The sequence below is a fragment of the Emys orbicularis genome, chromosome 9 (genome assembly GCF_028017835.1).
Source record: "Emys orbicularis isolate rEmyOrb1 chromosome 9, rEmyOrb1.hap1, whole genome shotgun sequence".
Lineage (NCBI taxonomy): Eukaryota > Metazoa > Chordata > Testudines > Emydidae > Emys > Emys orbicularis.
Window position 1 is genome coordinate 69736946 of NC_088691.1, and position 26301 is coordinate 69763246.

General features: G+C 39.7%; 1 protein-coding gene across 1 annotated transcript in view; it reads right to left on the reverse strand.

Annotated features, from left to right (window-relative positions):
• CUL3 (cullin 3) overlaps positions 1-26301 on the reverse strand; it is a 76873-nt gene that overhangs the window by 41370 nt on the left and 9202 nt on the right. The window contains exons 2-3 of the mRNA XM_065410563.1: positions 16722-16835; positions 949-1109 (exon numbers count right to left, since the gene is read on the reverse strand). Coding sequence (XP_065266635.1) covers positions 949-1109; positions 16722-16835 — 275 coding nt within the window. The remainder of the gene's footprint in view (positions 1-948; positions 1110-16721; positions 16836-26301) is intronic.

The window sequence follows — 26301 nt, forward strand, 5'->3', positions numbered from 1 at the left end:
CACTGATCTAGTCCAGTGAAAGTATACAGTATTTTTTATTACTGACAAAAGAGAGTCAGCAAGTCAAAACATGGGTAAGCACATGTCAATAAAGATTACGTAAGAGTGCAAAGGATTAGTCAGGCTGGGAAAAATCCCACTGTGTGGCACTAGGGGACAATATACAGCTGCTGACAGACAATATTATTCTCTTCATAAAATGCCTGTTGGGCAATCCCAATGACAATACTGCCACTAAAGCAGCATGCAGTTTACATGCCTCCACACCCAACAGCTGCTCTGAAATTGGAGAAGCACAAAAAACTTGCAAATTGCAAGTTACTTCAGGTGTAGCACCAGGCATGTGGCATGGCAATCAGCATCTGATGAAATTGTAAAAGAGAATAAGAAATGGATTTAGAAGGGAACAAATTAACAGAGAAAGGCAGGTTAAAACTCTGGAAAAGTAAAATGGAGAGAAAAATAAACCTTCCTCCACCCCCAAAAGGTCAAACAAGGAGTGTCCAAGCAAAAGAGGAAACCAGGAGAAGAAATGCACAAGGAATTGCCCCAACCGCAAACTTTAGAGCAACCTGCAAAGTCAAGTAATGGGAAAGACTTGAAACAAAAACAAAAAATAAAATCAGGGAGTAAATATGAAAAAATATTAATAAACAGGTCACTGAACCTTTGTAGTTAAACTAAATATTTATTTAACCATTTTCTTAGCAGTACACCCTTTAAGTTATCCAGACATGTGAATTTAACGTTTACAGGAGACAAGTTCTCAAAAATCTTTTTTTCCCCCCAGCCTTTTAAAGAACAACTCTCCAACATACCTGTGATCAGAATTACAGATTAACTGGTGGTTTGAAAAGCAAGCAAGCTATACATATTTTATGTTGTAAATACTACTTACCACTCTGTTTAAAGATTAAATATAACAGTAATCAGTCAGAGCCATCATACCTATCTACAACTTCTCCTTTCCGCTCTCTTGCGATCATATCCAACAGAGTCTGTCGTAGGTGATCTCTTATACAGCCATAACGTACAACTTGATCTCGAAAAATTATTAACCCCAAGTTGTAGACATTCTCCACATTATTTTGTTGTACATATACACGGTCCTATAAGGAAAAAATACATAAATGTAAATATAAGTTTATATCCCACACACCTGTATAATTCAAAATGTGTTCAAGAGATTGTTCATGATTTAAACTGCATGGAAACAGCTGAATAATTGAACTGCATTCCCCCTCCCACACACACACACACACACACTCCCACACACCGACTGCTACCCTTTATAAACTCAGTATTTAGCTTTCGAAGTCTTTATTTACACAGATTAAAAAAAGGCTAGACTACGCAACACAATGCTGACATTGTTAGTGGCGACATTATATGAAGAAAAACATGTCCAAGACAAATCTGTTTCCTTTACGCTGTTCAGCTGTTTATAGGAGAAAATCGCCATAATATGTGGAAATGCCCATGTATAATCTGAAGTCGCTCCCCCCACCACCTTTTTTATTTTTAAAGGGAACAAAAATAATTTAATTATGTTTCCCCTAGGGGGAAAAAAGCTTAGTACTGCACAAATTCACACATTCCAAATCTGAACCTAAGTTCCCAATCAAAAAAACCTTTATTTTAAACTTTAATTCCATAACAAATATCTATTGATTCAAAACACTGCTAGAAATGAAATTTTCAAATTGCTTTTTAAGGAAGAGACAAGGTGTGTGAGGTAATATCTTTTATTGGCCCAACTGCTATTGGTGGAAGAGACAAGCTTCAGAGTTCATTCAGATCTGGAAAAGAGTGTCACATCTAAATACAAGGCGAGACAGTTTGTTAAGCATGAGGAGTTAACTTAACACGTGTTGCAACAAACCAGGTAAGATGAAGTGGGCAATTAACACCTCTACAGTCAGAGGACAAAGGAAGGTTGCTAGGTTACAAATTGCTGTAATGAGTCATAAAACCAGTGTCTCTGTTGAGACCACAATTTTTAGTGCCCCACAGAGTTATGCATTTAAATTCCTAAGCTCAACTTTTGAAGATGTTGTGAAGATTTCCTTTGAGGACAAGGGCTGCTAGTGAGCGACCTACAGAAGAGCTCTGGAAGCTCAAAAGTTTGTCTCTTCCACCAACAGAAGATGGTCTAATAAAAGATATTACATCCCCTACCTCATTTCTCTCATATACTGGGCCCAACATGGCTACAACAACACTGCACACAATTGTTAAAAGAAAGACATTTTTCTTTAAAAAGAACAGGAGTACTTGTGGCACCTTAGAGACTAACAAATTTATTAGAGCATAAGCTTTCGTGGGCTACAACCCACTTCTTCGGATGCATATAGAGTGAAACATATATTGAGGAGATATATATACACACACATACAGAGAGTATGGGTACCCGCATGGCCCCACAGTATGCCAACATTTTTATGGCTGACTTAGAACAACGCTTCCTTAGCTCTCGTCCCCTAATGCCCCTACTCTACTTGCGCTACATTGATGACATCTTCATCATCTGGACCCATGGAAAAGAAGCCCTTGAGGAATTCCACCATGATTTCAATAATTTCCATCCCACCATCAACCTCAGCCTAGATCAATCCACACAAGCGGTCCATTTCCTGGACACTACTGTGCTAATAAGCGATGGTCACATAAATACCACCCTATACCGGAAACCTACTGACCGCTACACTTACCTACATGCCTCTAGCTTCCATCCAGGACACACCACACGATCCATTGTCTACAGCCAAGCTCTAAGATATAACCGCATTTGCTCCAATCCCTCAGATAGAGACAAGCACCTACAAGATCTCTATCAAGCATTCTTAAAACTACAATACCCACCTGCTGAAGTGAAAAAACAGATTGACAGAGCCAGACGAGTACCCAGAAGTCACCTCCTACAAGACAGGGCCAACAAAGAAAATAACAGAACACCACTAGCTGTCACCTTCAGCCCCCAACTAAAACCTCTCCAGCGCATCATCAGAGATCTACAACCTATCCTGAAAGATGATCCTTTACTCTCACAGATCTTGGGAGACAGACCTGTCCTCGCTTACAGACAACCCCCCAACCTAAAGCAAATACTCACCAGCAACCACACATCACTGAACAAAAACACTGACCCAGGAACCTATCCTTGTAACAAAGCCCGATGCCAACTCTGTCCACATATCTATTCAAGTGACATCATCATAGGGCCTAATCACATCAGCCATACCATCAGGGGCTCGTTCACCTGCACATCTACCAATGTGATATATGCCATCATGTGCCAGCAATGCCCCTCTGCCATGTACATTGGCCAAACCGGACAGTCTCTACGCAAAAGAATTAATGGACACAAATCTGACATCAGGAATCATAATACTCAAAAACCAGTGGGAGAACACTTTAACCTGTCTGGCCATTCTATGACAGACCTGCGGGTGGCTATCTTAAAACAGAAAAACTTCAAAAACAGACTCCAACGAGAGACTGCTGAGCTGGAATTGATATGCAAACTAGACACAATCAACACAGGATTAAATAAAGACTGGGAATGGCTGAGCCATTACAAACATTGAATCTATCTCCCCTTGTAAGTATTTTCACACTTGCTTCTTATCAAACTGTCTGTACTGAGCCATCTTGATTATCACTTCAAAAGTTTTTTTTCTCTTACTTAATTGGCCTCTCAGAGTTGGTAAGACAACTCCCACCTGTTCATGCTCTCTGTATGTGTGTGTATATATATCTCCTCAATATATGTTTCACTCTATATGCATCCGAAGAAGTGGGTTGTAGCCCACGAAAGCTTATGCTCTAATAAATTTGTTAGTCTCTAAGGTGCCACAAGTACTCCTGTTCTTTTTGCAGATACAGACTAACACGGCTGCTACTCTGAAACCATTTTTCTTTAAGGTCATCACAAACAAACTTATTCCATCTCCATCTCTCTGCTTAGCCTCTATCTGAAGCATTGGCCAAGAAACTCTCATATCCAACGCTATTTAATATACATTTCAAATATTTGCCACAAACCCTCATAAAACAGTATTCCACCTATTACATATGGCCTAAAGACCATTCCTGTAGAGATCACATGCCCATTACTGGAAAGACACCAACAACTTGGCTCCTACTCTCTATACACACAGACCAAAAGAAAATCAGCAATCCCACTTTTTGTTGAGTGTTCTAACATTTGTATTAGGAGAAATGGTAAATAAGAGTGCCTGATAAACTTTCCCTTCCCCTTTCATTTGTATGTCTCTCTTTTATCTCTATTCATCTCTCTTCAAAAGTCAACAGGATGAGGTTAATAAGTCAGGTAGGGACTACAATTGTTATTTGGCATTTAACAGTATAGTGCTGAATGAAACCATGCATGTGACATCACTAAAAGACCATCAAGAGGAGGAAGTTCTTGTGGTTTGTACTAGTACTGTTGAGAGATGGTAAAATTTTTGCCTTTATTTTTAAGTGCATGCTCCGTAATGCCAAATAGCAAATCAGCTACTTACTGAAAACATTCCTAAACCTGCATTTTTAAGGTCTCAGGATATTCATTAATTTTAATGCACATTAGTTTCAAAATGTGCTAGTTCATTCCTACTGGCTTGTACAATATAAAACATTATGGAGATTTTTTATAGCTATGCATGTCAGAGTGCATACAAATTCACTGTAGGAAAAAGGTCAATATTTGAATTGGAGATATAAACACTTAATTGCGCTCATATTATATATTCTGCTAAATTATTGTAAACACTTTCCTTTACATGGAGTTAAAGTGCAGAATTCTTGTATCATGAATACCTAGGAAATCAGACCATTCATAAATTTATGCTTCATTCTATGGAAACAACTGATTAAAATTATGATTGCACTACATACTTTTTTCCCCACAAGTAAAAGGTGACTAGAAAAAATTGAGGAGGAAAGAGTTCCATACTCTCAGAAGAATAATTTTGACATTCTTAGTAGACATTTTGAAAGTTACTCAAAGTCAGTCACTTTACTCCAACTTTCCTCTACATGACAACTGAACAATAAAAACATTTTACACTCCACAATTCGGAGAGAACAACATGTTTTTCACACTTAACATGGAGGAAGCTCTAACAGATACCATACGAAGAGAAATTAAACAGTAAAACATGAACAGGTGGGAAACACGCACTCTGTCACACTTACATCAATCATTTAACAATTTTGCCTCAAAGCAATGACTGTTACTAACTGGCCTAACAAATTCACCCTCCTGGTGTCACACAATGAAGATGGTCGTTAGAGGATACTACTGTTAACCAGATTTTCCTAATACCTTGAGACATTCTGTTATTTATTTCACGGCCTTGTTTATAGACTTGCACACAAGAACATTATAGTCCTTGTCTTGTGATTCTGGAATAAAACCAAGACAAAGTGTACTTTTGTAAAAAGATCAACAAAGTTGAGGCAATTAAAAAATAACTGAATATTCTAGGCAACTTTGAGGAAAAAAGGGCATACTATCTCCAAAGAAAATTTGTGAACAGAGTTTAAATACTAGGGTATCAACTGATGAGATTAAAACCAGGGAAGTGACTAACCTGTATAGTATCCATGGTAGAAGTACTAATGATGCTATTACAACAGTAGCACCTGATGCTCCAGTGAATCTGTGATGCTACAGAGTTAGAACAGCACTACTGTTGCTCCTGAAGCTGCAGATTTGCTTCCCACTGGGGGCAAGTTACTTTTATTTTTTTTTATTTGATACTTTCAAAAATTAGAGACAACTGTGGGACTAAAGCCCATGTGGCCCAGGTTTAGTACACAAAGGCTGCAGACCAGGGAGCAGCAATTACTTCCCAGGAACAGCAGCAGCAAGTGCTTGAAAGGATAACAGAAACTCCCAGGAGCCAGGGTTGGGGTTGGCAATGATTCACAAGCTAGAATGTTGCTGAAGTGATTATGGACTCAACCTAAAACAAGTTACCTACACTAAAATCAACTACTTTCCCAGTCTCTCCATAGGTATAAAAAGGAAGGAAGTAAAGATGAGTTCTCTGGGGCAGGAACTGTCTTCAGTCACTTTTTTGTATAGTTGCGAGTACAATGATCCTGCCTACACTGCATTTTAAAACCCAAGGCAGCGAGTATCAGAGTCCAAGTCTGTAGAGCCAGGCTCTGATGCTAGAAACAGCTGTATAGATGTTTGGGCTTGGGCTGCAAAACGGGCTCTAAAACCCACCTCCCTCCCCAAGTTTCAGATCCCAAGCTCCAGCCTGAGCCTGAACGTCTACATAGCTGTTTTTCGTGCTGTAGCATGAGCCGTGCAAGCCTGTGTCTGTAGACCTGGGCTCTGAGGCCATGTCTACGCTAACCATGCAAGTCAATTTAAGTTACACTAGTTAAGTCACGTAACTTAAGTCGACGTAACTTACGGCATCTACATCGCACTCGGTCAACAGGAGACACTCCATCAACTTATCGCATTTTCACCAGACCCGCTAAAATTGATTCCCACTGCATTGATCGCAGCAGCACTGATTTAGCCTGAAGTGAAGACAAGCCCTGAGACTTGCTGCCATGGGTTTTTTAATGCAGTGTAGGCACACACCCAATGAGGCGCGCTCCTGCACTGAGCTACCTCCGCGCTACCATCATAAAAAATAAATAGTAACGAGCCTCTTCTTCCTGCCCCCACGCATATGAGCCATGCACAATGGGAGTCCCCTGTATTCAGAGGGCAGAACTCAAAGGCCTATCAATCAGTGCTGACCTAAGCCAAGGAAACGTGGAGGGCCACGGGCCCTTGTTCTGTGCCCCAGTCAGCATGGAAATAATACACACAGAACGCTCTTTAAAGGTAGCACAGAACATGCATTTCCTTATGAAACTGAAATATGTCAAGTGAGCTAAAACTGCCTTTAAAACACAATTACAGGTCACAGAACCATGCACTATTATATAACGGACCTACATGAAACTCAGATTGATGCCTGGAAACATTCAAGGAAGACAGAACTAAAGAAAAAACAAAACAAAACAAAATATAATGCACTTCCGCTTTAATGCGGCTATAACTCAAAACTAGCGAAGTCCTATAACTTACAGAAGGTTTTTAATATCAGATCAGGCAACTAAAACCATAAATGTGACTCACTACAAAAACATCTTTGCCCAGGTATGGTTATTAGTATAAAAATGCACAAAACTATATGTATATACACATTACTAACTTAACTGAAAATGGTATTTTAACGTTAAAGAGGTAAAATTAAACAAAAAAGAGGAAAGAAAGAGGAAAGCTTACCAACATTACACATAGCTATAACTACCTTTTCTCAACTTGTGTGTAAGTTTGAAACTTTCATATTTTATTTTAGGCTTTTGCATTACAAATTATTTCTACAGTTTGCAAAAAACTAACCTGCACATTAGTTAATTCCACCTTTTCCTGATTATCATTGCTTTGGATGCAGTGTTTCAGAAAGAAGTGACCTATGCAGTTAAATACAAGTATTTACAAACAATAGCCATTAGATTCTCCAAGGGCAGCTCAAGTGGTTACAATATACTAAATAACCTATAATCTCCATAGGCACTTTTAAAAAACAAATTTGTAGTAAAACTGAATTACCAACAGCCAGTGCTATTTCAATGGCTTATATGAAATAAATCGGTATCTTCACTCCAGTTTTTAGTGGAACTGTGTACATTTGATAAAAACCATCACCATAGTTGGCATCCTTGTTTATTTTCTTCACTTAGGTGGCTAACAGATAAGAGACTGATCGATCCAGCTACTTTCACCTGTATGTATTTAGCTTTCAGCTCACATTAAAACAACTCTAGGAAGGCATTAAACTTAATTGGTAGAAAGATTCTAATAAATTCAATCCATTACAAAACAATTAAACTGTGCAGTAAACTAGGTAGACTTTTTGTAAGTCATTCTGTAACAAAGCTATGTATATATGGTTTCAAACATTTTTAGCACCATCCAAGCAAGAATGAACTGTTCTTTGTTGGTAAATCCACCATGCTGAGAAGCTCTGAACTGGCGAGGAGGCTATAAAGGAAAAAATGTTCATTGGTATTCAGTTCAGCCAGGCTGCATGTATATTAGTTGCATATCTATAGATTAGAGGAGTTCTGAAGATTTTAAGAATTTTCAGAGATTTAGCTATAAATTAATTTTAATAGCTATTAACAAACAAGTTGGACACTTACCAGGATCTATTTCACTACTACGGGTGATAAGTGGGAAAATGAGGGAGAATCACAGCTGTTATGTCCTTTTAGGCACAGGGCAAACACCTGGCATTGATCTTCCAAGCACGGAGCACAAGAGCGCCTACCATGGGATCCACACCAACACACACTTGCATAAGAACACCCTTTTTAAAAACTTTTTTTTTTTTTAAGGTGCTAATATGGTTTGAAAAAAAATGAGTAGACCTGAGCCTTGGAGGCAGACTGGTGGCATAGCATGGTGGTATTGTGCATACCTGATTTTTTGAGAAATAAGGATTCTCAGTTTGTAGCACTGTCCATCGGATCATTCAAAGGGACATTTTAAACCAAAGGAATTTATCATATGTTAAGTTTATGCCTTGATATTCATTCACTAGCAGTTCAAATGCATTTCTGCTGATCAACCATGGGAATCTAAATTCAGCAAATAATGAACCTACACTTCAAAACCAAGAGCTCAGAAACGCCAAGTGGAAGCAGCTGAACTTGGGACCCACATTGTTAGGTAGTGGTGAACTATACATGTGTGATGGAGAAAAACTTACACATATAAAAAGGATATTAATAAGTGTGATGCATTCACTGAAGCATCAACAATAAGAATGCCAACAATGGGTACTTTGGCTATCCTGAAATGTTTACTAATTATGCAACAAGTGGGTAAATAACTAGAGTGAGCCAGAGCACATGGTATAGGGGATGTCCCTCATTTAGAATGTACAAAACATTCTCCTTTTCTTTACTGAACACAATCATCTCCGCTGACAGTACCTGCAGATAAACAAGGTACAACAATTTGGCTCCATTTAGATATTGTTTATGACTTTACCTGTGCTTATATGTGGGGACGCGTACAATAAGTTTTGACATAATGAGCACAGTGTAATAATAGATGCCAGTCATATTTACTACTTTTGGTTCTGACTCATTTTAGAGGATAAAATAAGAGCAAATAATAATACCTAGCATTACACAGTACTTTATGTATCTTCAAAGAGTAAGCAATTAAATCTCAACATCACTGGGAGATGCTACTGGTTACTTGATCAAGTCATACAGTTGTGATTAAAACTCCGACATTCCTTCCTCCCAGTCCTATTTTAAACCAATAGGATAAGCTGTATCAACTGTACATTCAAATGAAATAAACAGAAGTGTAAAACTGCAAAGATATGGGAGTGCTAAATTTTTAAGCCAACACTTAAGCCTTATGTTGGATCGTAACATTCATTTCCCATGGCAAAGCCCCTCAATCTATAGCAGTGGCTCTCAAACATTTGTACTGGTGACCCCTTTCACACAGCAAGCCTCTGAGTGTGACCCCCCTTTATAAATTAAAAACACTTTTTAATATATTTAACACCATTATAAATGCTGGAGGCAAAGCGGGGTTTGGGGTGGAGATTGACAGCTCGCGATCCCCGATGTAATAACCTCGTGATCCCCTGAGGGGTCCCGACCCCCAGTCTGAAAATCCCTGATCTATAGCAAGCCCTCCAAATCCATAGGAAAGAAAGCATCCTGCCCAACACATCAGTTTCCTACCAGATAGGGCTATCTGGAAAAAAAAATGATAGAGGAGGTAAACATAACTTTTTTAAATGAAAGATATAGACTGGCCTTTTAATAACAGAAGAGGATCTGAAATTGTAAGTGTACTTAGAAACAGGCTTTAAATAAAGCTCTATGACTTTTGAAAGTTTTATTAAACCAATTCTTTTTACAACATGTTAACAGGTAAGAAAAATGTATTGATTTTGTTCAATAGTTTCTTAAAGTCTATAACTGTAAAAGTTTATAATTCAGTGAAATAAAATGACAAATATGTAGTACAAGTTTCAGTATTTCTGCAGCTATAGGCAAAGCTATTTTCTTCTGATAACATTTCTTTTTATGTAGTTCATTTCTCTCGATTAGGTTCTCACTATGGTGTAAGGAAAAAAAAGCCTGCTGAAAGAGGCAGCTAATTAATCAAATGGAAGCCTCAAGAGAACAGTCGACTACTCTGGAGTATTAAGAGCTGCCAAATACTGCACTGAAGGTTTCCACAAAGTAACCGAATACTGGTTACTTCTAAGCAAGGTTAGTAAGTGGATTTAAACACAGATTGCCAACTTTACTTCTTTGGCATTAAACAATGTCTCATATATTACTTCTGGGGGAATTCTGTGCCACTGTGCAATGCAGAATTTTGCAGAAATTAATGTTGTGCATGCAGAATTTCCTTTGCCCCACAGAAATGGGCTGCAGTGCTGCTAGCCACCACTAGGGGCTACTGGACCTGGCAGAGCCCAGCTCACACAGAGAAGACACTGCTGGGGGGGAGCGGGAGCTAGAGGGTTCCTGGCACAGGGCCGCCCAGAGGGGGGGGCAAGTGGGGCAATTTGCCCCAGGCCCCGCAAGGGCCCCGCGAGCCCTGGCCCGGGGGCGGTCCGGGTCTTCGACAGCATTTCGGCAGCGGGGGGCCCTTCTGTGCTGCCGAAGACGCGGAGCGACTGAAGGGCCCGCCACCAAAATGCCACCGAAGACCCAGACCACCGCCGGGTGAATACAAGCGCTGCAGCTCCCCCGCTTTGCCCCCAGACCCCCTGAATCCTCTGAGGGAAGGAGAGGGCGGTGTGCAGGAAAATCCATGCAAACCTGGGACCGAGCATCAGGCTGTTTCTCCCTCTGGATCCCTGGGCTCTGGAGGAGGAGGGAGATGGGTGCCTGGGCTGGGGGTCAGGGGGAGATGCACAGCTGGGCTCTGGGGGGTGAAGGTACCTGGGCAAGGGGGCCCCACAGCTGGGCTCTAGGTGGAGGGGTTGTGGGTGTCTGGCCCCCTGGCTGGGCGGGGGGATGGGGGGGGGGAGGACGACAAAAGGAGGTAGAAGTATGTATTTCAGTAGCACCTAGACAAACACCAATCATAAATCAGGGCCTCATTGGTCTATGCACAATACAGACTTGTAATAAAGAAACAGTCCCTACTCAAACAAAACAAAAAAACCCACCCCTTACAATTGAAGCATGTTATTTCTCAAACACTCATGCACTAGATTTGCAACAGTGAGGATACTAAGGAGAAAGTGGGGGGGGGGGAGGGGGGAGAGACAAGGAAACAGTGAAATGATCATGATTGGCATTACAAGTCATGGGACTTCCAGACACTGAAGATTGGCACCAAATGGACTGAACTGCACAGGGCTATAAACCAGCTTTTCAGTCATGCAAACTGTGGGCTCAATGGACTCCAAAAAACAAAAAGAAAAATGCTTAAGAAAATTGGTTAAACAGTACTGTCATTAGAGAAAGGGGAAGCTGCCCTAATGACTGACTGTATGCGGTGTTGTTGTAGCTGTGTCAGTCCCAGGATATTAGAGACAAGGTGGGTGAGGGTAATATCTTTTGCTGGGCCAACTGCAGTTGGTGAGAGAGACAAGCTTTTGAGCTACACAGCTCAGGAAGAGCTGTGTGTAGCTCGAAAACTTCTCTCTCTCATCAACAGAAGTTGGTCCAATAAAAGATATCACCTCACCCTTCTTGTTTTTCTGACTGACTACTTAAAAAAAATAAATCACCCAAATGGGCAGTGAAAAAAAAAAAAAAAGTATGGGGGGGGAGAATGGCAAGGAAAATGTTGAGGACTGTGTGTGCTCCAAGCTCACTGTACTTTCAAGTGTCAAAACACTGAAAGGCTGGTGGGCCCTCTACCATTTTTATCCGTCATGCCCTGTGAGAAGGAAGAGGAGTAAATGGCCCCAGCAAACACTGCTTTTTTTCCCCTAGGGATATAGCTACACTGTTATTGGGACAGCATGTATGGGCATACTTGCGCTAGCTTTCATTGAGCTAGCTTGCTAAAAATAACTGTAACTGCACCAGCACAGGCTCAGCTAGCCACTCAGCTACAATCCCACCTGGGGCCCCAGGTACATAAATCAAAGCTAGCTTGGGTATGCCTGCGCAAGTTGTAATTGTACCTCCTGACTGCTGTGTAGATGTACACTAGAAGACTACAAGTTCATGCATCAGGTGTGTTTATCCTGAGAGTAGGAACATATAGGAGCAATTTTTAAATGGAGGTGATTATGTCCAAATTGATGTTAGTGATTACAACCAAATATTATGGATCAATATAACGTGATCCACACAACTGCTTACAGCACAACAGTAAAATATGTGACATTGATACAAAAGGCTGCCCCCAATAACCTGGAAAGTTTCAATTGTGTATTCATCAATCTTAAGGCAGAGATCCCTGGCATGGCTAGGACTTGTAACTGCAGACTAATTCATGCCTGTCACATGCAATTTAAACCAATACCACACTTTGTTGATAACACCAAAATAAGAGGTACACACACACACACACACAGAAAAGTGACCTTGAAGGATTGACATAGTGGACTCAACCAAAAAGTGTCAGTATTAAAACTTAAAATACTACAACTAGGGAGAGGAGAAAAAAGTACATATACATATTAGGTGTTAGGAGGAAAAAAAGCCACATCCATCATATTAAACCAGCCTCATTCACCTTGTCTCTTATCTATTGCTTTTCACGTAACCAAATACTCTAGTTGCCACAAGAAAGACCTTACAAGGGGACCCCTACTTTAAGAAACACCATATAATTTGAAACTTAGGAGAACCACTGGGTTAGCGGATAAGTGCACACTCAAACTCAGTCATAAATGCCACTCACTGGTATCCTGATTGGCGCACACAGAGGAATACTTACTCTGCATGAAGACTGAATCACTATATTTTTCCCTGGTGGTTCCTTCACACCGCAGTTAAGGTATATGACAAGTCTGTATCAGGAAGCTGGATCTTCCTGGGACTACACAAGTTCTGTAGGTAAGGACTTCAATCTCCAGGACTGTTAGTACTGCACCTTTACAAACCCTAAATTTCACCAAATTTTATAATATAAAACCAAAAAGGTATTCGGGTTTCTATACAGTCTTAATATTTCAGCTCACCATGACTTGGAGACTCGTGGAGTGTAGCACTTCTGAACTTCTGAGTCCCATAGCTCAAAGTTGTTTAACTTTTAGTAGTGTATTGACCAATTAAGACTTTGTTTGAGCTAATTCAAACAAACTATGATCCTCCATCTTTATTTTATTGGATCCATTGGCACTCTTGACATGCTGCAGCACAAGATATCATTTCAGTCTAATGAAACTGAACCGGTTTTGGTAACCAAGGCACAGAGCACTTTCTTGCTTAATCACCTTGCTGAGCACCTGATTTTTGGTGAACTGGGGTACTAATCCAACTTCTTATGCCTACTACTAAGTGTCTCACAGGATTTATTTAAGTTCTACATTCCTTTATATCAAAAGCTGCATTAACTGGTTCTTATATAGAACTCAACACATCTTTATTTTCTCAAGATATTGGTCTTATTATTGTTCATTATGAGTTGCACTTAATAGATGTAGACCAATCCTTTTTGCTTTCCTGTCCAGTTACTAGTTCTGCCGAATTAGAGTTTATCTCAAAACTGAAGCTTTTTGGTCACTTCTGTTCCAATGTATCTGTATATCCATCTACTTATTGTGTTTAGACCCCTAGATTTACATTAATAAAGATGTCTAAAATCCATGCTGCTTTATGGTTAAGATGAAATTTTTATTTCCTTCTTTTATCTGCAAACTTGTGCTCCAGCTTAGAGGGTGTGGTACTGTGATTGTTTCACTGTTAGATTACAGCACTGTCTAGCAGAATGTGCTGGATCTCAGCCTTGAACGCCAGAGTATGTAAATCACAACCTCTGTCTCACTGCCTAGTCGGTAAAACAACTAATTTAAAGATTTCTTGGGGATCAGTTAATGTTTATATAGCACTAAGTATTTAAATTACATTCTCTAGAGAAACAAGGGGTTGGTTGACTTGGTCTTTTACTGCTTGTGTTTTTCACCCTTAGACTGTTTAAAGTTTTAACTATAGAATTAAAGGCCTGGTCTACACTTAAAAGTTTTGTCGGCACAGCTATCTCAGTTAGTAGTGTGAAAAAAAATCACACCTATAACTAACATAGCTATGCCAGCAAAAGCCTTATTGCAGATGCAGTTACACCAGCAAAAAAGTCATTTTGTTGTATACCTTATTTCATTTGGGGAACAAGTATAAGCTATGCCAGCAAAAGAACTCATGCTGCTATAAACTGTGTTTACATCAGGAGTGTTTGCTAGTATAGCTACACCAGCAAACCCTTTGTAGTATAGGCAAGGCCTAAGGCTTCATACGTTGAATATGATCTGATTTTCAGCGACTGATCAGTGTACACAGCTACTAGCATCTGTAATCATCCTCAGTATCACTAACTAATTCTAGATACCAGACCTTGATCCAGCCTGCTGGCACTCTCCACTGAAACATTAATGCGCAGTGTTACCACAATTTTTTTTTTAAAAGTAACTTTTTTCCTGATTATCCTTTTGCAGTTCTGTTTGTTGTGAAAAGCACGTTGTTAAAATGTATAAAAGCAAACTTCAGAAAAATACTACTCAACTACATTTCCTGTGTTGCCTTGAAATATCTGAACATAGGTAACACAAAATGCAAGCCTTTCTGCCATTTTGGATTTATGCATTGTTACACAGACTTAGTTGCCAGAAGATCACCAACTCATATGAGTATTAATTAGAAGCTCTTAGACTAAAAGATCTACTTCAAGGAAAATGCCTGTTAACACACATAGAACTTAATGAATTAATTGTAAAGATTGCAAGATGTGATCCACAAGAAGTACCCATAGCCATAGCTTGTATATTTTTCTCAATTCAAGTTCAAAAATATCTTAAAAAAAAAAATCTTGTGTGCACCAAGCTTTTGCATAGATAATTTTATTCAGAAGCTGTAATAGGCTGAAAACAGGTATTTAGAAAGGAAATAATAATGTTGGCACTTGAGACTTATAGAAGGTCAGATTTCCTGTTCTGACAAGCTTAAAGATTAATAAAAAACTACCTACAATGGAAGAAGATGGAATGAGAGAATTCAATAAAAGATTTTAAACTTGACTGTTCCCCTCCTTTAACTTAAGTCCTATTTTCAGTCATCCAAGTTAAAAATTAGTACATACTAAGGAACATAGCAATTGCCATACCAATCAGAGGTCCATCTAGTGGCCCAATACTGTCTCCTGACAGTGACCAACACCACATCCTTTTATTCTCTTAAGTAATGTGGTAGTAAAGTACAACACTGTCATTTTGCAACCTTAACTGGTTTTTGCAATCAAGTTTTTTGGTTCTGGAATATGAATTGTGGTTTGAGAGCATACAAGAGTCCATTCTACCACCTCCTCACCAGAGAATAAATTCCCTTCTGAGAGCTCAAACTCCATAGTGGTTAACTTAAAACACACTAGAACCCTAGTGCTACAGATCCAAAAAACTAAGGACTCCACCATCCAAGCTGAAAGAAGACATCTATTAGCTACCAGGCATTGAAGGATCTTTATGTTCTTTCTGAATTACAACCATCCAATTGAGGGCAACATGTTCACACATGCATCATGAACGATTCTGCTCCCACTAAGTCAATAGCAAAAATAATAATTTGGAGACATGTAAATCCAGAACAAGACCTGTAAATAATTTTGCTTAATATCTATCTATTTTCCTCAAATACAGCTAGCACAGAGTTTCAAGGAGATTCCACTACACTGTAAGTTTGATGGGAGAGTCACCATCTGGTTTTCAGTTTCAGGATAACAAGAACATTAGACAAAAGAGAAATTCAAATTAGGGTAATTTTTTGTCTTCCTGTAATTCTACAGCACCCTGATTATATTATCTTCAAGATTTGCTGAGCATTTATACAGTATGTTTGGAAGTCTCCAAGCCAAATTTAGAGGTGATAATAGAGGTGTCCTAATCTAGGACTTCAGAGTGGAACCTCATTGCCAGATTTCTGAGAGGTGTAAAATTGCAATCTGTAAATTGGGTTCTCACTCACCAAAGGATAAATAGCAGACTACGCTGAACGTGTAAACGTAAATATCATGAGGCAGTTTAAGACTACTATATTAGACTTTCCCAAGTCTGAGAAAAGTGAAAGCTCCTTTAATTGGAAGAGAGAAACAATTCAAAACCAACTGCCCAAATGAAAACAAAATAAACTATGTATTCTGAATCAATTACCCTTACCTTTTTGCTTGGCTTTTGAAAGCCTTTTCCATCCCTGAAGCACAAGTGACAGCAAGAAACAAAGAACTGAACAACACTTTCAATAACCTCTGCTCTGTCTACCAAATAATGTGATGATGAAACAAAATGACCAGTTTACCATTTTCTTGTTCATTTAGGCTTTTTAGTAGTTTATCTTTGAGATAAATTATTTCTCTTGGAAAGCAGATTACTGTGCATACCTTACTGCTCCCCCTCCTGCCATGGTGGTCTAAAAGGAAAGCAGCTTACATTTCTGAAGACCAGGCTGTAAATGATGAAAAGTGGAATACCACTATTACCCACCATGTACATGAGAATGTCTCTAATCATCACCATTGCTGTCTGATGATCATTCCACGCTTGGTTTAGTGTTTGAAGAAAGTTGTTATTCAATGAATTTAACACATCTTCTCGCACCTGTAACGAAACACGAAGATAATGACATACTACCAAATTAGTTTTGACACTAGAAAGTTCTGCTTCAAGTCTGAAGCCAGCTACTACATATGTATTTGCTGTGCTACTCTCTCAAGAATGCCAGCTACTAGGGGCTTAATTTTCATAAGTGCTGCCCACCAACAGCTCCTATTCAATGGAAAAAGCAGGTGCTCAACATCTGGGGGGTGGGGGTGGGGTGCTGGGGGAGGGGGGAAAGAAACAGGCCAAAGCTTACTGACCATTATCTACTTCAAAAGTGATGTCTGAATTATTAAAATATGAATAAAGCACATAACTTTTACAAATATTAGTATTGTTATTTAGCTTGCCTAATATGCAGTGTCAAAACTAAGTGAATATTCCTGGAGATTTAAAGTCATTTTGTCCTGATGACATCCACTGCATGTACTTTAAAGTTAAAGCAGGTTTCATTTATGAAAAAGATTCATCTTTAATACAAACAAAAAGCATACACATATGTACATTTTGGAACAATCATACAAATATTAAACAAACAGCTAGGAAAAGAAAGGTTTACTTACCACAGATACAAAGGCAAGGATTGTTACTAGCTAATATACAACATTCTATATTTGTTCTCCAAGAGTATTAGCTGCATATAGCTGGTACAGTCCCTTTGTAAGTAAGGGGCAAATCAAAATAAAAACAAGATTTCTATGACAGAAATGAATATTATGACTCCCTCTGCACAGCAGCTCAAAACAATGAATATCACTGTAAAGTGTTACAATCAGAAGTGAGTTTAGGTGGGCCATTGGACATGGCAAAGTTTAAAAAGTAAGGGACGGTATGAAGAATTGGCAGCAAAGAAGAGTTTTTAAAAGCATTCGTATAGTAAGACAGATTCCTCCAGATTGTAGCGGTGCAGTCTCTAACACAGAACTCCAGCAGACAGAAAGGACTAGGGAGTGGGCAGGCAGTAACTGATAGTAAGGAGGTTAAGAATGACATATTTTATGAACGGATTCCCAACCTATGATATTAATTTATTGTTAACCATTAATGCTGTTTGTCTACTGTTGCATTCAGCTTACCCAATGAAACCAATTCTCATGAGCTACCACCATGTTGCAATGTTTGGGTGTTTAAATCATAATTAATTATTGAAATGTTACTAATGACTGAGTTTATTTATAAAATTTTGTAAAACATTTTTTGGGGGGATAAAGTTTGTTGTGCCATAATCCTCCTTTCTCCTTTTCCAGGTCTTGCATACACTTTCTGCCCTTTACCTCATTCCTATGGTCAGTCAGAAATCTCCCCCCACCATTTAGGAGGGAAGCCAACAAGAGTTGGGGAAACTCTAGAACACCTTAACCATTAACTAGGAATTAACTCCATCCCTAGAATCTATACACAGCTGCAGGCAGAAATCATGAGAAAAGCTAAAACATAGAAAGGAAGAGTGATGTTTAAAATATAGTCAAAGCAAACTGTTACAGAAAAACAGATGCTGGTTTAAAAAAAAAAAAAAAAAAGAGGGCAGCTAGAATTCCAACTTTAAGTCTACGAAGTGGATAATTCAGTGCATGCTATAAAACAATCTAGGCATTTCTTAGAACACTTTATAACCACCATGGTGTGTAAACAATAGCAACATTTTGTTAGAAAGTAAATATAATGAAGAATAGGATGTCTATGCCTATTTACAGAAAGAGGCCTGTGGATTGGGAAGCAGAAGAGACAAACATTGTTAAAAAGTGACAGTTTTCTATTTGTAAATTTTGTACATGTGTTTAGGAAGGTGGTGATGGATGAATTTTCTTAAATCATAGTTTGATACTTCTAGAGGGCTGCAGCTCCAGGGTCTGTTAGCTTGACACTGACTACCTGAACATTTGTTAACATATGGTTGGAGTTTCTGATTATACAGAAGTAGCTAGGTCTGGGCCAGTGAGAAAGGGGATGAATTTTGTTTGGTTTCAGGTCTCTGTATTCACAAGGGCAATGTGAATGATTCAATTGCTGAAAATTTCATATAGTGTCTAACTGAGGTTATTTAGAGCTTGGTACCCTGTTAAAGGGACAGTTTGAAGGCTCTAGTACTCTAGTTTTAGCAGTCTCATTTAAAGCTTTTGCCTTTTCCAAATTATCAATCTCTTGCTTTTAGCAGTCGTAAGATAGATACAGAATGTGCTGCCAGTCACTGTACAGCAGGATTCCCCTTGAATTTATCATCCCTTACACTGTAAGTGAAGTTATTGGAACAAAACAACATTAGATGGCTTTGTTTTTCTCAATTTTACAGTCCCATAACATTTATCTCCACATGGGTCTGTTTTAACATTCTCTGTCATCTAGAAGCCTCAGGGTGCCTGTCAGCTCCTGGTCTAACTGCCTAGACAAAGTAGAGTGCATTAATCCATACAATACCTTTTACAACTGAGACAGAAGTTACTGCATAGCATCTTTAACTCTATGTTGAGTTCCATCTTGGATGCATATACATCAATGACGCCCAACATGCAAACCATTCCCACTTGGCACCATAATAATATGGAATAGTTAAACACTATATGTTCTTTCTTACAGAATAGATTATAATTAACCAATATCACCTAAAAGTTAGCTGTTTGTAGATGACAGTAAATTAGCAGATGGCCAGGTCTACACTACCGCGGTAGTTCGACAGCTGGCAATCGAACTTCCGGGTTCGATTTATCGCGTCTGGTCTGGACGCGATAAATCGATCCCGGAAGTGCTCGCCGTCGACTGCGGTACTCCAGCTCGGCGAGAGGAGTACCGCGGAGGCGACGGGGAGCCTGCCTGCCGCGTGTGGACCGCGTCTGAACCGCGGTAAGTTCGAACTAAGGTATGTCGACTTCAGCTACGTTATTCACGTAGCTGAAGTTGCATACCTTAGTTCGAATTTGGGGGTTAGTGTAGACCAGGCCTAAGAAATATAGACATGTACAGCCCTCTATATTTCTCACATACCAGAATTTACTTTAACCAGTATTTGGAATGTTTTCAAAGATGCTGAGGCATTATGCTGAATGTTTTTAAAACAGGTAGACGCACTTAGGATGCCTGCTTCTTTGCACTCACTTTCCCACAAATATTTCTTTGCCATTTCCTCATGTAAGACACATATTAAGCCTACCACAGTTTGCATAAAAAGAAGGATTTGTGGTCACTAGGGGTGTCTTCACTGCAGTTAGTGAGGGCTACAGCCCAGACGTTGCCCCTAACCCCATTCCATCTTCCAAGAAAAACCTCTAACCAGAGCTATGAGGGTGCTTCAAGCCTGAGCTAGCAGGCACAGCTGAGAGTACAGGCTCAAGATCAGGGTTTTGCTTCAGCCCAAGTTAGCAGCCCATCTACTTCGTGGTGAGAATGCCAGCTAATCAAGCTTGGGTGCTGTTAGCCCTTCAAAAACATATCCCGCAATTCCACCTGGGCTCTACTTTGTAGATTTAACTCCTCCATTCTTCTGCACTGGAAGCCACTGGCTCAGCATTTAACCCCCACATCCCCTCGGTCCACTTGAGCTGCATTCCACAGCACTTGAACAGAGGTGCTGTCCAAGAAATCCTCCTCACTAGGGTGACCAGATGAGAAGAAGAAAATATTGGGACACATGGGGGGGCGGGGGGCTAGAAGGGGGGGGGGGAAAAGGGAATACCGCGAAATAGCGGGACGTCTGGTCACCCTACTCCTCACGGGCTGCTAGGTGGCCAGAAGCTGACACCAGCCTTTTTGTAAATCTGTGGTGTGACATCATTAAGACCCATACGCTAAGGATGAATTTAAAAAATGGCCCAGTTTAATGCATCATTAAGAACCAAGGATATCTTGCTAGAAATCCAGCCCAGCTTAGGGGCTAGTACAGTACCATTGTACACAGAGCCACATAGCTCTGACTTGGATAGGGCTTTGCAGTATGGATGGCTCATGCGAGACTAGCCTGGGCTAACTCTGATAAGATGACAACCCCTACCTAGCCTTGTTCACATTTCACAACACAATAAAACACTTTGGAGTTGTAAACTAATCTGCATAAAATATAATAGGTAACTGTGTTAAAGGGTTGCTGAAGCCTTGCAATCAGTGACACAGCTCAGTCACTGAACTTCTCTTCAGACTTTGGGACAAACTGAACAAACTAGCAAAGAACCATTTGAAGGTTTTCTATGTGTGAGTTATCTATAGAACTATACAGAAGATATACATTTATTTAATTGTTTCAGTGTATACATTTAAGAATAAGTTAGATAGCCTCTATATTCACAAAGATGAAAGCTTGCACAAGATTTGTTTTAGACTTTGATTTAGACTAGGGCTGTCGATTAATCGTAGTTAACTCACATGATTAACTCAAAAAAATTAATTGTGATTAAATCGCACTGTTAAACAATAGAATACCAATTGAAATTTATTAAATATTTTTGGATGTTTTTCTACATTTTCAAATATATTGATTTCTATTACAACACAGAATACGAAGTGTACAGTGATCACTTTATTTTTATTACAAATATTTGCATTGTAAAAATGAAACAAAATAAATAGTATTTTTCTATTCACCTCATACAAGTACTGTAGTGCAATCTCTTTATCGTGAAAGTGTAACTTTCAAATGTAGATTTTTTTTGTGACATAACTGCACTCAAAAACAAAACAACGTAAAACTTTAGAGCCTACAAGTCCACTCAGTCCTACTTCTTGTTCAGCCAAACAAGTTTGTTTACATTCACGGGAGATACTGCTGCCTGCTTATTTACAATGTCACCTGAAAGTAAGAACAGGCATTCGCATGGCACTTTTGTAGCCGGCGTTGCAAGGTATTTACGTGCCATATATGCTTTGGTACCATCACTCCAGACGACATGATTTCATGCTGATAATGCTCATTAACAAATAATACATTAATTAAATTTGTGACTGAACTCCTTGGGGGAGAACTGTATGTCGCCTTTTCTGCGATATATTTCATGTTATAGCAGTCACATGTTTGTTTTAAGAACACTTTCACAGCAGATTTGACAAAATGAAAAGAAGGGACCAATCTGAGACTTCTAAAAAATAGTTACAGCACTTGATCCAAGGTTTAATAATCTGGAGTGACGGCCAAAATCTGAGAGGGACAAGGTATGGAGCATGCTTTCAGAAGTCTCAAGAGCAACACGCCAATGCGGAAACTACAAAACCCGAACCACCAAAAATGAAAATCAACCTTCTACTGGTGGCATCTGACTCAGATGATTAAAATGAACATGCGTCGGTCCACTCTGCTTTGGATCGTTATCGAGCAGAACCCGTCATCAGCATGGACGCATGTCCTTTGGAATGGTGATTGAAGCATGAAAGGACATATGAATCTTTAGTGCATCTGGCATGTAAATATCTTCAACGCTGGCTACAAAGGTGCCATGCGAATGCCTGTTCTCACTTCCAGGTGACATTTAAACAAGAAGCGGGCAGCTTTATCTCCTGCAAATAGTAACCAAACTTGTTTGTCTGAGCAATTGGCTGAACAAGAAGTAGGACGGAGTGGACTTGTAGGCTCTAAAGTTTTACACCGTTTTGTTTTTGAGTGCAGTTTTTTTTGGTACATAATTCTACATTTGTAAGTTCAACTTTCATAATAAAGAGATTGCACTACAGTACTTGTATTAGGTGAATTGAAAAATACAATTTCTTTTGTTTTTCACAGTGCACATATTTGTAATAAAAAAAATATCAAGTGAGCACTATATACTTTGTATTCTGTGTTGTAAGTGAAATCAATATATTTGAAAATGTAGAATACATCAAAAAATATTTAAATAAATGGTATTCTATTATTGTTTAACAGCTCGATTAATGGCGATTAAGTTTTTTAATCGTTTGACAGCCCTAATTTAGAGAGCTCTTGGCTTTTAAAGAAATTTAACTTTTTTTTTTTTTTTTGAAAACTCTAATAGTGTTTTTCTTATTTAAATTTTCTCCTTGCATAGCTTTACTTTTAACTAACATTGTTAAATAGGCTGTGCAATAGATTTATGGTATAACATTTTTCCTTTGGCAATTTTGAGATCTGGTACAGCACAAACAGTTCAGCCATGTAATTCCCTAAACTACACCACTTGGCCCAGCTAGCCAGATCCATCTTCTGTAGGGAGGAAAATAAATTATAAAATACGACTCCCACTTCAGGAAGGTACTTAAGTATGTTTAAGTACCTCCTGAACTGGGGACTTAATCTGCTTTTTAGCTAAAATTCTAGTTAACAGCTTTTATTGCAGAAGTTTTCCATTCATTATAAAATGGTATTAATAAAGTAAAAGAGTTTATACATTTGTGACATTAGATACTCTTTATTCAGATGTAGCTTTAAAATAAGGTATTACAGTGTAATTTTATGTTTTCCACCAGGAATATTTGCTCCCCACCAAGTGCCCCTTTTATAGAGGAAAGAAACGCATGATACTGAGTGACATTTGCTTTCTAGCAAAAATTTTTTACATTTTTTAAAATATGTACAACAGACTATTGTAAAACGTAATTATAAATACCTTAAAAACACACACACACACACACACAGTATGCCAATTACCCATAAGGGAAAATACTTTGTGGTATGCTATTTTAGTGTCAGTTTGGATTACCTACCAGGTTTTTAAAAAAAACACACAACTCTCTCCTCTAACATTTTAACTTTTCATTATTTTTAACTGTAGTTTTTCCTTTTTTCTAGCCATGGTATTGCTTATCAGCAAATGGTTCTGGGGCTCTAGGCCTGCTGGCTTTTGTTATATTTAGGGTGAGATTTTTGTCCAGGCATAGCTGTGTCGTAAAGGGAGCAAAGGGACAACACTATCTGGAATGTGTGGGACCAAGCCATGGAAGGGTAAAGCCCTGAGGTGAAGCTAGGAGATAAACCCAGGGCAAGAAAACAGATACAAATCAAGTGCAAGGTGCCAGATACAAATGGCACAGGACCAGCAGTGATGTCACCAAAAAATGGTTACTTGCCTTTCGTAACTGTTGTTCTTTGAGATATGTTGCACATGTCCATTCCACTCTTGGTGTGTGCGCACCCCACACATAGATGCTGGAATTTTTCCCCACAGCGGGACCTCTTTGGGCAGCTTGAGCACCTTATGCCGCCGCGCACCACTGGCACAAGGATAAATGGCTCAGTCAACCCTGAGCCCCCTCAGGTCCTTCTTTCTGGAAACTCCAATGTAGAGAGGTAGGAGGGTGCGTCATGGAATGGACACATGCAACACATCTCAAAGAACAACAGTTACAAAAGTTTAGTAACTGTTTTTTCTTCTTTGAATGATTGCACATGCACATTTGACTCTTGGTGACTCCCAAGCACTGGGATCAGAGTTCACATACACACACACTGTAGTACAACCAAATTTGGCATTGTCTCTAGAGTACTAGATGATTGCATAATGGGAAGAGAAAGTATACACTGGTGACCAAGTTGCTGCTATACACATGTCCAGGATAGGGAATCTGCGCTGGGAATGTCGCTGAGGAATGCCTGCGATCTTGTAGAGTGAGCAGCCAGCTTGCATTGTGGTCAAATGCTTGCTAAATCATAACAAGCACAGATACAAGAAGATATTCAAGATGAAATTCTCTGTTAGGACCCTGAAAGACCTTTCTTTCTGTCCGCTATAGCCACAAAACAGTTTGGTCCTGTCTATGTAGAATGCCAATGCTCATCTAACGTCTAATATGTGTAACCGTAAGCCGTTGCTCATCCCTATTTGCATGTGGCTTGGGGTAAAATACAGGTAAGTACATGGATTGATGTGAAAATTTGCAACTCCCTTAGAGAGGAAACTCAGATGAGGGCATAAGTACACCTTATCTTTAAAGAAGACTGTACAGTGGATTGGATGCAAGAGCACACAGTTCAGAGGCTCTTCTGGCAGAAGTGATAGGAATTAGGAAAACCATCTTCCACGAAAGGTACAGTAAACAGCATTTTGCCAAAGGCTCAAATGGTGGTCTCGTAAGTCTAGACAAAGCCAAGTTCAAGTCCTAAGGGGAAACAGGCTCCCTTAATTGAGGGCCCAATCTTTCCAGGCTTTAAGGAATTAAATTTTTCTAATGATATGACAAACATAAGTTATCCACATGGAAAGCTGATACTGCTGCCAGGTGATCCTTGATAGAGAAAATGATAGTGAACCTTGATAGAGAAAATTGCTAAACCTTGTTTCAGGTACAGCAAAAAGATGAGTATATGCTGGATGGACACATGCATTGGTGAGACTCCAGTTTGACAATCCCAGATAGAGAACTCTTCCTGGCGGAGAGCTTTCTGCTACTTAGTAAGACCTGGCAAACTTGCTCCAAGCAAGCTTCCTCTCTGGGATTTAACCCTGGAATTTCCAGATCGTTAAATTAAGGGACTGCCAGTTTAGGTGGAGCAGCTAACTGTGGTCCTGAGAGATCAAATCCGGGTGCAACTGAAGTAAGACTGGAATTGCCACTGAGAGGACTAGTAGGGTAGAAAACAAGTGTTGTCGGCACCACACTGGGGTGTGGTCCCACTTGATCTTTAGAAGCGCTCTGTGTAGGAGTGGGATTGGGGGGAAACTATAGTAAAGCTCTTCAGAAGCCAGGAAGGCTTCTGAAGGCTTCTGTGATGGATCCCAGTCTGAGGCATTGCAGGGAACAGAACTGATGAAACTGTCTGTTGTACTTGTTCACAAATAAGTCTATTTAGGGAGTCCCCCACTGCTGGAAAATGCATCTGGCTACATCTGGGCAAAGAGACCACTTGTGGTGATTGGAAAAGGACCCATTCAGATGGTCTGCTGGCTCATTCTCCATCCCTGGCAGGTAAGAGGCCTTGAGGTTGATTGAACAGGCTATGCACAATTTCCACAGGAATTCCTGACAAAGGCGGGATGAGAGAGCCCCTCCCTGCCTGTTCAAGTAAAACATTGCTGCACTGTTGTCTAAGAACGAACAAATTTCTCCCACTGATATGAGGTAGGAAAGTCTAACAGGCAAGACAAATCGCTCTGAGCTCTCTGAGGTTGATATGAAGAGTGAGTTCCCTTGAGGACCAAAACCCTGAGTTCAGAGGGGCCCCAGGTGATCTCCCCACCCTAGAAGTGATGCAGAGCCATCAACGGTTGAGGGCTGAGGAATGGAATGCCCACACAGACATTGACAGGCTCTAACTACCAATTCACCTAAATTAGAACCCACAAAGGTACCATGAGCACAGGGCCCAGATGAAGGTGGCCTGGTGAGTACCCTGAGGCCAGCCACATCTGGATGTGTCTGATGTGCAGCCTCACACATTGTACTATATGTGCGCACAAGGCCATGTGCCCTAGGAGCCTCATACACTTTTGGGCTGTTGTGACTGAATGAATCTTGAGGTCTGTCATGAGAGATTAAATAGATTGGAATGCTCTGGTCTGGGTAGAGTCCAATACAGCCCCTATAAACTCCATCTTAT